This window comes from Actinia tenebrosa, unplaced genomic scaffold (assembly GCF_029948245.1).
Source record: "Actinia tenebrosa isolate PJP-AT-01 unplaced genomic scaffold, QUT_ActTen_1.0 PGA_scaffold4__44_contigs__length_22323623, whole genome shotgun sequence".
NCBI lineage: Eukaryota > Metazoa > Cnidaria > Anthozoa > Actiniaria > Actiniidae > Actinia > Actinia tenebrosa.
This window is the reverse complement of record NW_028292581.1, coordinates 18,935,193-18,947,470: the sequence shown is the minus strand read 5'-3', so window position 1 is coordinate 18,947,470 and position 12,278 is coordinate 18,935,193. Positions and strand designations below refer to the sequence as shown.

Here is a 12,278-nt window from a genome sequence, read left to right as displayed (position 1 = left end):
TTCCCGCAGTACTAGTTGCCCGGCACCCAAAACCGCAATGCATTATGGGGAATGCGAGAATGGAAAACAAATTCTACATCGGCCAGACTAGTTCACGATCAATTGTCGAGCTTTACTCGAAAGAAATACGAACGATACACGATTATTTCGTTGATACATGAAACCAATAACGATTATCGCGAATACAGACTCGAATAGGCCCTTTGCAGTTAACGGTCACGTGTCTGTACTGGACTGCAAAATTTTTGTTTTTGTATTAAATTGGTAATTCTTTTTAGCTACTTGTAAAGAACTTAATGAAAACATGTGTATTCAGTATGTTACGAAATGCAGTTTTATTACGTTCTCTCTAGACAGGTTGTAGAAAGTTTGTTTGCTCTCCAGTATATTTCACCCATGGGAATCAAAATGTTCATTCATTTGCTCTCAGAATTAATCAGCACGTGATTGCTTAGCTGCAAAGGGCCTATTTCTCGATATCAATTGTCAGTATTCAGTCCCTTAATTATCTATCCATATATATCGTAATGATAAATTGGTTGGTAAATTATACACCGTGAAAAGATGAAAATCTTACTAACGTTTCGGACGCTAGTCCTTCGTAGGATTTAAATCAAGGGCGCCAGGACAGACGGATTGGGGTTTAGATGTATGTGTGATTGTTTTATTCTGATTGAATTGATATATGTTTGTTTCTAAATGGATACTAAATAGTGTTCACTTATCTTTAAAAATAAGCGTCCTTTCCAACCAACGGTCTTTCTGGTTTGAATCAGCCGTACGATATGATTACTGTGGTCTATTTTACTGTACTGAAGGTAAATTTGATTAACTTATTAAAGGAGAGTAATCGCTAACGAAGCAACGCCGGCGCTGCTTGGCACGGATAGTGCAGCGGTAAATACTCAGAGCGTACGTACAGCTGATTCAAACCATAAAGACCGTTGGTGGACGTGTAAATGTATTCATATCGTACGGCTGATTCAAACCAGAAAGACCGTTGGTTGGAAAGGCGCCCTTGGTTAAATGAAGCTCTTTTACTCCGACGAAAGAATAGCTTCCGAAACGTTAGTATATGTTTTTTCATCTTTTCACGGTGTATTATTTACCTTTTCATCATTACTGTTTCATTAGAAACACCGACACAGCTCACACTAGTTTTTAGCTAGTTGTCTCTTCATTTATATTTTATTAAAGGCGCGAAACATGGAGCAAAAAAAGAAATGGACTTTGGAGCTAAAGAGACTATTATTGGAAAGTCTGACTGCTGATGTCCCAGACAAAGTAAGTAACAGAACAATGGCCATTATTGGCTCAAGTTGCGCGACTAGATAATGTTGAGTTATGTCCATATTCGTGTCTCATGTCATGCGCAATCGTTAAACAAGGAAATGATACTCTAGGGAATGACATGTGATCTGAAATGGAAAGTGTCATCAGGCTAATAAAAGTAAATAATTCCAAGCCATTGATAATCTTGTATCCTTTTTACAGATCAAAAAATTGATTTTGGGGAATATAGACGGGGATGACAATTCAGGTACTGTATGTCAGAAATAAGGAACTCTATCGAAAAACGTTTGCGCATGCGCGCATCACAACATATTAACCAAAAATTCAAGAGCGTTCTTGTTGTGAGATTGAGATATTGTATTAACAAAGACAAGATGGAAGAATTGGCCGTAAGTTCAAGTACTTAGGCATTTTGTTAAGACCTTTCGGAAGGCAGGTTTTTAGAATATGCGCAGTTGAAATTCATTCGTCAAAGTTAAGCAACGCCATTTCCTTCACAAAAATTATCTGGTAAATTGGCCAGTCAAACGAAAACCCCAAAGCGAAATATCACGAAAAGATTAGCATTAACTTTACAGTATCTACATGTAAAGCGGTATTTTCTCAGTCTCTTCTGTTTTGCCGCCATTTTTTCACCCAACCGGTTGCAGTACGCATTTCATTAATTACCAAAAGGTAGTGAGTCGGTAAAAAAGGTTAGATTTGAATGTTTATTTTGTTTCTTCATTATAGAATCTGATCAACAGACCAAGAAGAGCCCTTCTTTATCGAGAAGGCAGAGTTTCAAAGGTATTTTGCCGGTTCTGGTAAAGGGCACGAAAAATTTAAAAAATATAATGGGTAATCTCAAGAGAATATTAAGTATTATATTATTATATAATTACTTCATATTCTCTTGGTAATCTTTATTTTAGCTCAAATTAAATTTTATAATAACGAAATAAAAATATACTAACTACTATATAAATGGTCAGAAAATGAACTCAGATAAAAGAAAACTACGAAAAGAAAGCAAACAAAGAAATAAAACAACTAGTTCAATTAGTAAATTAAACGAACAAATAAACTTGACGCAAAAACATAAATTACATCTCGAATAAATATAAAAACAAACGTTGAAATTGCTAACAAATAACCTGAAACTAACGCCAGAATAAAAATAAAAGCGAACTTAACTGAAAAGACTAAAGATTGATATTTAACAAAACACTTAACAGAAGCTGACAGTGGCACAAACGTTGAGTATCAAAATGAACTGAGCGTTTACGAAGACGTACAAGACCGATTTGTGAAACGTTCTTGAAGAAAAACGCCTCGCGAAAAGCGGAACTATTTTGTCTCTCAACACCGTTGCACACAACTAGCTTCATAGTTTAAAATAATCGTGTGAAAGAGCTTCAAGAAACTAGAAAAAGGCTAAAGATAATAAAATAAACGACTAATGCATGGATACAAAAGATGACGAATCTCTAAAGAAAGCTTTTGTTTTTGCAGATAATTCTAAAACTCACTCGCTTGTAGTTGTTCAGTCTCACTACATTGAACCAAAACAATTAGTGGAACACCTCGTATAAAGGGTAAACGAACGAAAGGAGAAGTAGGAATAGGATTAAACCAAAGCTGATTCAAGAGAACCATTCAAAGAGAATGATAAATTACAGATAAATCTTGAAGTAACCTATAAAACTAGTTAAAATTTAGGAAAGATCTCTACAAGAAAATGGAAGGCTTGGCTCAATGATAACTCCCGAAAAGATTGTCTCTCAAAGGTAAATAGCATCATAAATAACATAAACTTCAAATAAAATTTAACTTAAACCGTATTAATTATGAAAATCTTAATTTTTAAGAGGAACTTTTAAACACACGAATGGCTTTCACGCCTTCAACCAATCAGATACTTTTATTAGGTAAATGGGTCTCGTCCAATCACAATACTTTGTGTAATGTGAATTTTACGTTGGTATTTCAGGGTCGCCGTCCAGCCATTCGCTGTCTAAAAGAGTAAGTCAGTAGTGTAAGGTGGAATTTATGTTCTGTATAATGAGGCCTTAAGGAAAAAATGGGACGAGTGATATAGACTTTTCCACAGTCTCTCTCGTATTTTCAAGATGGCGGCGAAAACGAGAGAGGCTGTGGACGAGTATTTTGGTTTCCAAAGCACGCCGGGTCCAAGCTTTCGGGACCTATAAGTCCTTTCGGTCATTGTACCGTAACAGTCTCTAAGCGTGGAGACGGAACGGACGAGCGAGAGACTGTGGAAGAGTCTAAGATGGCCTCGTCCCCTTAAACAGTCCCACAATGCGATGCCAACTCGTCCCCGTTTTCCCCTCAATCTATTAAGGGCAAATATATGATTTTTAATAGTGGGTTACAAATATTGCCATGTCATGCCACTGACCCAAGGGAAGAAACAATACAATATTTTCAATTCAAACTTTGTTCTCCGATTTTCCTCCTTCCACAAAAATCAACTTCCAAATGCTCATCCAACTTGACGGGCCACAAAACGCGATCTTGAGAAAACGGTCCATTCGAACTATCGGTTGTCTTGTAATTGGGGTCCTAGGCCTGTAAGGCTTTCAGTCCAAGCTGAATGAATAAATACATTTTGTTGTTTCATTAACTGCAGTGGTGGTTAAAGGGAGAATATGTTTGTCAAAATTATTTTACCGGATCATATATAATATCATAATATTTTTATATGTTGACACAGGATGAGAACAACAACGCAAAGGAGGATCTTCGTTCAGCTAGTGATGTGTTCGTTAATGACGATGACGTGAGTATTGTCAGTTTGACTACTATGAGTACCCCCTTAAAACACTAGCGTGGGGGAGGGGGACGGGACACTTGCCCCCTTAATTATAAATGTGTCCTGTTAATTATCAAAATATTTAAAAAAGTAAAAACGATGAAAGGTTTGAAAAAAGTGGAAAATGAATGAAAAAATACGAACAAATAAAGCAATACATGTACACTGTGTGCAATCTCAAAATCCCTTAAAGTACCCCTTACCTCTAACTCAATATTTTCAGTATTGATTCTACTTGAAGTGAATAGTTGATGGTAATTTTTTTAAAATATGATTTGAGTGATGCATCTTGGAGATATCAAGGTTTATACTTCCAGTATGCTTATGAGTATGATGTAATAGGAGGTATTTGGGTTTATTTGCCATCATTTGTAAATCGAAACACTGATTACTAATGAGAAAATACATTTTCAATAACCTTTCTAAAAACCCTGGGTAAGATAATTATGTTTTATACGGGATATTTTACTACCCCAGTAAATTTTCGTATATTTAATAATGCCTCCTATGATATCACACTCTTTAGCATACTGGAAGTATAAACCTTCATATCTCCAAGATGCATCACTCAAATCATATTTAAAAAAATTACCATCAACTATTCACTTCAAGTAGAATCAATACTGAAAATATTGAGTTAGAGGTGAGGGGCATTTTAAGATATGGATGACAGTGAAACAACCGCCATGTTGGTTGATCTAACAACAGAAGCTAATGAGGAATGCTTTGTTATCGTCAACCAATAAGGTGCTATGTTGTAACATGCACATACTCTATACAGGTTTTTTTCTTTACTTTGCAGTTGCAAAGATTGTCTAATGACGAGCAGAACGATAACTCTGTAGTTGCGCTCGTGGAGGACTGGGAACGAAGACGCGTGGAGTCTGTGGTGAGTTTATCTATTGCGCATGACCAGAGCAGATCTTGATATCAACCACAATGTTCATAGGCATAAGTAACACACGTTTACATGTTTAACATTATTAATATTAATATTATTCATTTAGTATTTACGTTTATTTTACGGTGATTGAGCCGGTGCGCAAATTACATAATCTGTAGTTCTCACCAATGTGACCCGGGTTCGATCCTTGGACTCGTATGTGAGTAGAGTTGTTTGTTGGTTCTCTCCTGTGCTTCAAGGGTTTTTCTCCGGGTCCTCCTATTTTCCTCCCTCCTCAAGAGTCAAGTCAGTCTAAATTCTAATTAGATGCAGAAAGCGCGCATGTTAGCATGCAATATAATTGAAACTAGTAAAGTTCTTAGACGTGTCGGAGTCATCTTTTCTCCATTCTCAAGATGACTCCGAAACGTCGAAGAACTTTACTAGTTTCAATTATATTCTCTTTTTTTTTTTTTGCATTAGTAAGTTATTATATTTATATCTTCTTATTAATTAAGCGGAACCTTTAAACAGACAGCTAATTGCACGATAGGCCATATGCACCACAGGTCACAATCCCTAGCCCCCTTAATAAATACAGGCAGAATCACGTGACTTGTTATGCAAATGATGCACATTAGTAGTAATAACAAGATGTTCTTGTATTGTTTTCTAGGGAAGCGAAGAAGATGGAATCGTGTCTGACGAGGAAGTCACTTACAAACGTCACAGAAAGTGGTCTCTGGACAATGACCTACCTCGTCCTCGTTACCACGACAGGAGCAACGAAGGAAGGATCAGATCTACTGGGGGAGTCATCGATTTCCCGTATGTCCCCAAAAGAACTTCCAGCTCGAAAATCCTCGAGGCTCGTCTCGCGCGGGATAAAAGCGCTTCGACTTCTGAATTACAAAGCAACTCAGATGACAATATCCCCGCGATGAATGATATTCTTGCTCCTACTGATAGCGAGATAGACATGACGAGACGTTTGGATGATTTCACGGAAAATTCGAAAATCCACAAAACTGTTCGTGAAGTTGCTAAAGCGTTTAGTGAGCAAGTTCCCCCATTAGATCATCCTGTACTGAACATGTCTGACAGTGCGAACAAAGTCCCTGAAACTCGTGAGGAGCGAAGCTCTAAGAAAGAAAGACGGTCTATCGATGAACTGTTAGAGTCGATCGATCGTGAGCTCGATGAAACGAGACGAACGATTAACAGCGCGCAATTATTAGAATCAGCGATAAGACTCAAACAAGTAAATCCTTTGAAAGTAGTCTGGCCGCCAGAGGAAAGACTCGAGCAGCCAAATAAAGAAAAAGCCCTATTAGATTCCGTCGACTCAAATACAAAGTCACCTCCGGCTTATAGTCAAACTAAAACAACCTCAATACCGCCCGTAAAAAGTTCAGCGCCGACGACAACACAAAATAAAGGAAAAACAGAAGAAGGAGACGAGGAAGACGAACGCGATATTAAGGCAGAATTAGCTGCATTTGAAAAACAATCTGCAAATGCGTCGAAATTTGGTATCACAGACTATCACAGAACATGTTCTCTGGACAGGAGAAGAGGTAAAAAAGTGTTCGAGCTTCCTAGGTCTCCAAAAGTTGAGCGCTACAGCACGGGAGACATCGACGAATCCTCGCCTGATCATACCAGCACTGTCTACGGCATGGCGCGGAAATACTCCAAAAAGATTTCGGATGACAAAGTTGTAAGAGATCTTCGTTCTCGCTATGGCGCTCGTAACTCAGACTTAATGCAGAAATCGCCTTTGAAAGTTGACGCGTCGCCCCAGATGAAAGTGGAACGCGTAACGAAGGTTACTTTTGATAACAACTTGGATAGTTCAAGGGTTGTACGAAGAAGAAGAAAGTCTAGCTCCAGGAAAAAGCGGGCTAGTTGGTCTCATGAGAACGCTAAGGTGGATGTTGAGCTTCTACGGCTCAAAATAGAGAGGCCGCGAAGTTTACACGAAATAAAACCTCCCAAAGAATTGATTGATTTGGACAAAGAAAATGAATATGTGTTTCCTGATGGACTGGACGAAGGACTTGAACCAGCACTGCTTGCAGGGATGCAGAAAGATGATGTTGTTGTGAAGGGGCTGGTTAAACATCTTGTCCACAAGTTTGGAGCTGATGATCCAGGTATTATAAGTATACAAGTATATAGAGGATATTACACGGTGGTGCCAAGATATGAAGTTTATCATCGAGTGGTAAAAATATTTCACGAATGAGCGCAGCGAACGAGTGAAATATTTTTCAACACGAGAAGATAAACGTCATATCTTCAAGCCAACGTGTAATTTTCTTTTTATTATATAGACAAATCCACAAAGAAAAAAACTATGCAAGTTAATCAAAACAGGTCAAGTAACATCATCGGTATCCTCATTAGTGAAGATATGGAAAATATGTTATTCAGGTCCCGGATGTAGTTTGTACGAAAAATACGAGTGGCGTATTTCCCAGTAAAACAAATCGTGTCTTTATAATAAATATACATATGCACCAATTTGAAATAACGTTGTCAAAGCGGAAGGCCATAAAGATAATAGGCGATAGGCGTTAGGAGATAGGATATTCCAAGATCCAAGAACGGCTACAATGCATGGTGTTTCTTTAGTATTACAGAAGTTGTTGTTGAGATATTAATTAGAGAGTTTTAGATTGACTGTTTCTTCTCCCCGCAAACGGCAAACGTGACCACGTTTTCATAGTTTTCGTGTATTTTACTTTACCTTTTACAAACCTTCTCACCAAGCGCACCAATACTCTTTTGTTTTTCTACTACTTGGACTGTTTTGCGATTCTTTTTCAGTCATTTAAAATATTTTTTTACTGGTCAACTGACGTTTCACGTTTGCCGTGAACGTAAATCTAAAACTCTCTAATGTAGAGTTGTTTGTTGTTTCTCTCCTGTGCTACGAGGGTTTTTCTCCAGGTTCTCTGGTTTTCCTCCCTCCGCAGAATTACCTTTTAAATTCAAATTCGATGACTGAACTACGGGGTCACAGGTTTGTTATTAGCCACTGGGCATTACTGTAACCCTTTTAAACAAGGCCTTTTTTTATGGAATATCTTTTGTATTTCCTAGTGCTGTCAAATACAGCCATTTCAAAAAACGTTGACAAGGCGACAACGAATGGTCATCGGTGACTGGCAATTACACGACCGAAAGGCACAATGGGCCATGCATCTAAACACGAATTTCAATGTGTTTTAAGTGTTTCGTCGACTATGTGAACACTAATAAAATATCTTTACAACAACAAGTAATTCCAGCTATTTTTGCATCTTGGAATGACCTATCTCCTATCACTTATCTCCTATCACTTATTACCTATCGTCGTTCGCCCGGCCCTTCAACCTTTTTAAAATAGCTGTATATAACGGCTTTCCTAGATCTGAATTCTGATTGGCTGTGGTAGATATATTTCTTGAGGAGAGTATGATAAAGATGAGTTAATGAAATATAATGATAGACTATTCATTTATTCATTTCCAGACGACTTTCCTAGTGGCTCACATGCTGGTCTACTGTGAAGACATCTTATCGACCCTCAAAGGCGGTTTGATAATAATTTAATAATAACATATATAATTGCGATAGAAATACTTCTAATATACTCGTTAATTCGTCATCATTCATCTTCAATTTGTTCATGTTACTAGAAACTTACAACTCAGCGCACAGCAAGTTTTCATTGTTACGCGAAGTAGAGACTCTCTTTACTCTTTTGCAACAATGCAAATTTGTTGTGCTCGCTGGAGGTAGAGTGCTTACGATATATCCGTGAAAAGGGTTTTACGGAATTCAATAAATTAGTGAGTTCAGTATAGACCTCAGTAGACCGTAGGCCTAAAAAAACTTTGCACTAATTTGTACTTTGTTAGTTTTTAAGGATATATGGTATGCACTGTAATATGAGCAACAGTGCTTCTCAGTGACCTCAGTAGACCGTAGGCTTAAAAAAACTTTGCACTAATTTGTACAACTTTGTTAGTTTTCAAGGATATATGGTATGCACTTTAATATGAGCAACAGTGCTTCTTCGCCTTGCAATCCGCGACAAGTTGCGCTATTTTGTTGCCCAAATTCTCCATCTTACAGTTCCATTCAGTGACCATCATGTATGACATCACCATCATCATTACCATCATGATGACATCATCATCATCATCGCCATCATGTATGACATCATCATCATCATCATCGCCATCATGTATGACATCATCATCGTCATCATGAATGACATCATCATCACCATCATGTATGACATCATCATCATCATCGCCATCATGTATGACATCATCACCATCATGTATGACATCATCATCATCATTACCATCATGATGACATCATCATCATCGCCATTATTATCAATAAATTACAAATCCCTCATTTTGTAATGTAAATGCAAATGTTAAACCAATAACTAAAGCACAGGATATCAAAGCGAATGATCTAATTAGAAATCTATATTATTATTATAATGTGAAGTAGAGCTGCAAAGAAGGAATTGACACTAACGACATTGTTTACAAATGTTTATACATTAAAGCCAAAATCATAATAGAATATAAACAACGGTGACTCTGAGTTGAACATAAAGGTAAAAACGCTAGGGCGAGGGCTTGCATTGAAATTTAAGAAAATTCAAGCGAGGGCCGCTGGCCCGAGGTCTTGGATTTCAATGCAAACCAGAGCACGTGCGTTTCAACTGGCTTAAAAACCAACCAAGCCCTATTTCTAATGTTTGATGTATGGTTTGAATTTCGATAGAAAACCTGTCCCTGGTTTTGAATTCAGACCCGCTCTCCCCTGTTAGTATCAATGCTGAATTCAAACCTAACCCGGGACAGATGATCCATCCAAATTCAAACCCGACTTCAAACAATAAAAATAGGGCCTGGTTTGTTCTTAATTTAAGATTGAGCGGTTTTATGGGTAGCCATGTTAGATTATATGAAAAATGAAATCTCGTAATGCAAGCATTCTGCCCTCAGCTAGCAAGGCTGCTGTGGCAAAGTAATACGAAGTTGGCTTGGTACGTCTAATCAAAGTTTTTTCCATGACATTGTCAGGCAACACAGAGTTTTCAAGGACACGTATATGGAATGTCATGGAAACGCTTTGATTGACATCCTTGAAAAGCTGCTCTCTGGCGACGCAACTGATTCAACTCCACCAAAGGCCGCCCCCCCCCCCCCCCCTTGTATGCAATGTTGTTCATTGTATCCATCCCTCCTCAGCAGCTGTTTAACTAATAATTGTAAATATCATCAGTATTCTATATATATATGTGACGAAAGTCTCTTAATAAATATGATAACTTATTACTATGTATGAATTTGCGAACTTGTCCAAAGTAGAAGTTCAAAATGAGTATGAGAAAGATTGGTGCATTAAACTGGTTTTCTTTGCACCGCGACCCACTGGTCAATTTACCCTTCTCAAAATTATCTTGAGTGCGAAGCTTACATGGAAATACAAAAGAAATGACACACATTCCATTGAGAAAAAATGTGGTTTCGTTTCTATTTTCATGTTAGATTCGCTATCAAGGCTTTTTGAGAAGGCCTCCAATTTGGCAGACAAAAAGTTTAGTTTTAGTCGCCTGTCAATCAAACTGTTCAACTGCATGAAAAATAGTGAATTATCTCTTAGCGCTTAAAAATAATTTTTCTGGAAAAGCGAGTCGCGCTTCAAAGAAAACGAGTGTAACGGTTAATAATTAAAGGAAGGATTCGACTTAAACTGGTTTTAAGTTACTCTAAATTTGTAAACTGCTTAGAAAATATAATAATGTTGTGAGGACTCGTTTCTGTCGTCTGTAGAAGATATTTAGGTATGTTATGTAGAATAATTATTAGATATGTATATTGAGAGATATTATAATAAAATAATCGTCGATGATAAAAAGCTCGAATTTTTGTTTTCATTTTGTTAGAATTTTGCAATGTCAGCCACTCTCTGCTTATCTCTACTGCTTGGCGCATATATTACTGTCAAGAGTACTCTGACAGTGACGAGCAGGTGATTTGAAATCTAGGCGCGCAATGTATAGCTTACTATCAATCACGTGACTTTTTGGAGTTGACTGGGGGGCAAACAAGCGGTTGACTGGGGGACAACTAGCGGATGCTAAGTCAAAACATATCAAAATAAGTCCTCAAACTATTGTATTTGACTATTTTCACGACATCAAACCAGAAAACAAGAGATCAAAACAACCTCCAGGATTCTACAAGCCAACAAAAAAGAGCTATTACCGGAAGTGACTTCTATTGATAGCAACCTATTGTTTGTCACAGCGAAAGTTTCACAATGTTTTCTGTTATTTCCTAATAAAACGAAATGTTTTTCATCAACGACGAATCTGTTCACGGATGTGTGACTATTTTGTTCCACCTGATAGAACCGTTATCACCTGGAACGATAGTCTCCTACGCAGCCGCTATTAGTGAAGTCACGCAAAGCTCACCCCCTAAGGAGTGATCGTTACGTGACGAATAATAGCGGCTGCGTAGTAGGCTATGGGTACGAATGACGACAAAGAAAGTTCCCATGCGTCCTGTGTGCTCTCAAACAATCAAAAATCAACCACAGGAAGCCCAACTAGCATCACGCACTCGCTCTTACGAAGACATTTTTCAACTTCAGTTCCTGCGAACCACAAAACAAAACTTTTTATCGACGTACGAAAACTTAGCGCTGGCTACAGAAATACACGTCATTATTAAAGAGCAGTCTTTTTAGCTGCATGTGGTCCATGGTTCGATAATCACAATAAGGAGCACGGATAGTAAAATGAGGCGGTAAATGTGCATGATCTTCGAGCGCCTTATGCATGAGACCCAAGCTCGGGAGAATTAGGCAAACAATCCCCATGGTTTCAAAGTCAAAGAAATTACTTCTGCAAGAGGAACAGGTGTACACAAGCGCATTCGAAGTTTCGCCTTTTAGAATTTTTACTTAGTTGATTCGGTCGTGAATCTGTGAGTACCAGAGAGGTCGGCTTCCAGGAAGTCTATACTAATGATATATAGCGGAAAAAAGCTTAGTCATTGCGTACTGAAGGGAAGTGGTGGCGCACAGCGGACACGATTCCTGGATTTGGCATAACATTTGAGTAGAATGTGTTGGGTATTTTCTCTGATAAAAAATCAAAATTTATTTATCTATCTTTTTGAAAAATAAAATGATATTTTCACTTATGCAAGGATAAGGAGGAACAACAAAAAACACTCAGCGCATCAAGTAATGCTCACA

At 37.8% G+C, this 12,278-nt stretch overlaps 1 protein-coding gene across 2 annotated transcripts in view; it reads left to right on the top strand.

The window, feature by feature from the left end:
• Positions 1 to 10,928, top strand: part of LOC116305711 (uncharacterized) — a 31,230-nt gene extending 20,302 nt beyond the window's left edge. For both annotated transcript variants that reach the window (XM_089036441.1, XM_031715677.2), the window contains exons 15-22: positions 1,198 to 1,284; positions 1,495 to 1,540; positions 2,026 to 2,082; positions 3,266 to 3,297; positions 4,010 to 4,075; positions 4,911 to 4,997; positions 5,668 to 7,147; positions 8,511 to 10,928. In XM_089036441.1, coding sequence (XP_088892567.1) covers positions 1,198 to 1,284; positions 1,495 to 1,540; positions 2,026 to 2,082; positions 3,266 to 3,297; positions 4,010 to 4,075; positions 4,911 to 4,997; positions 5,668 to 7,147; positions 8,511 to 8,548 — 1,893 coding nt within the window. In that variant the 3' untranslated portion in view covers positions 8,549 to 10,928. The remainder of the gene's footprint in view (positions 1 to 1,197; positions 1,285 to 1,494; positions 1,541 to 2,025; positions 2,083 to 3,265; positions 3,298 to 4,009; positions 4,076 to 4,910; positions 4,998 to 5,667; positions 7,148 to 8,510) is intronic.
• The last annotated feature ends 1,350 nt before the right edge of the window (positions 10,929 to 12,278 follow it).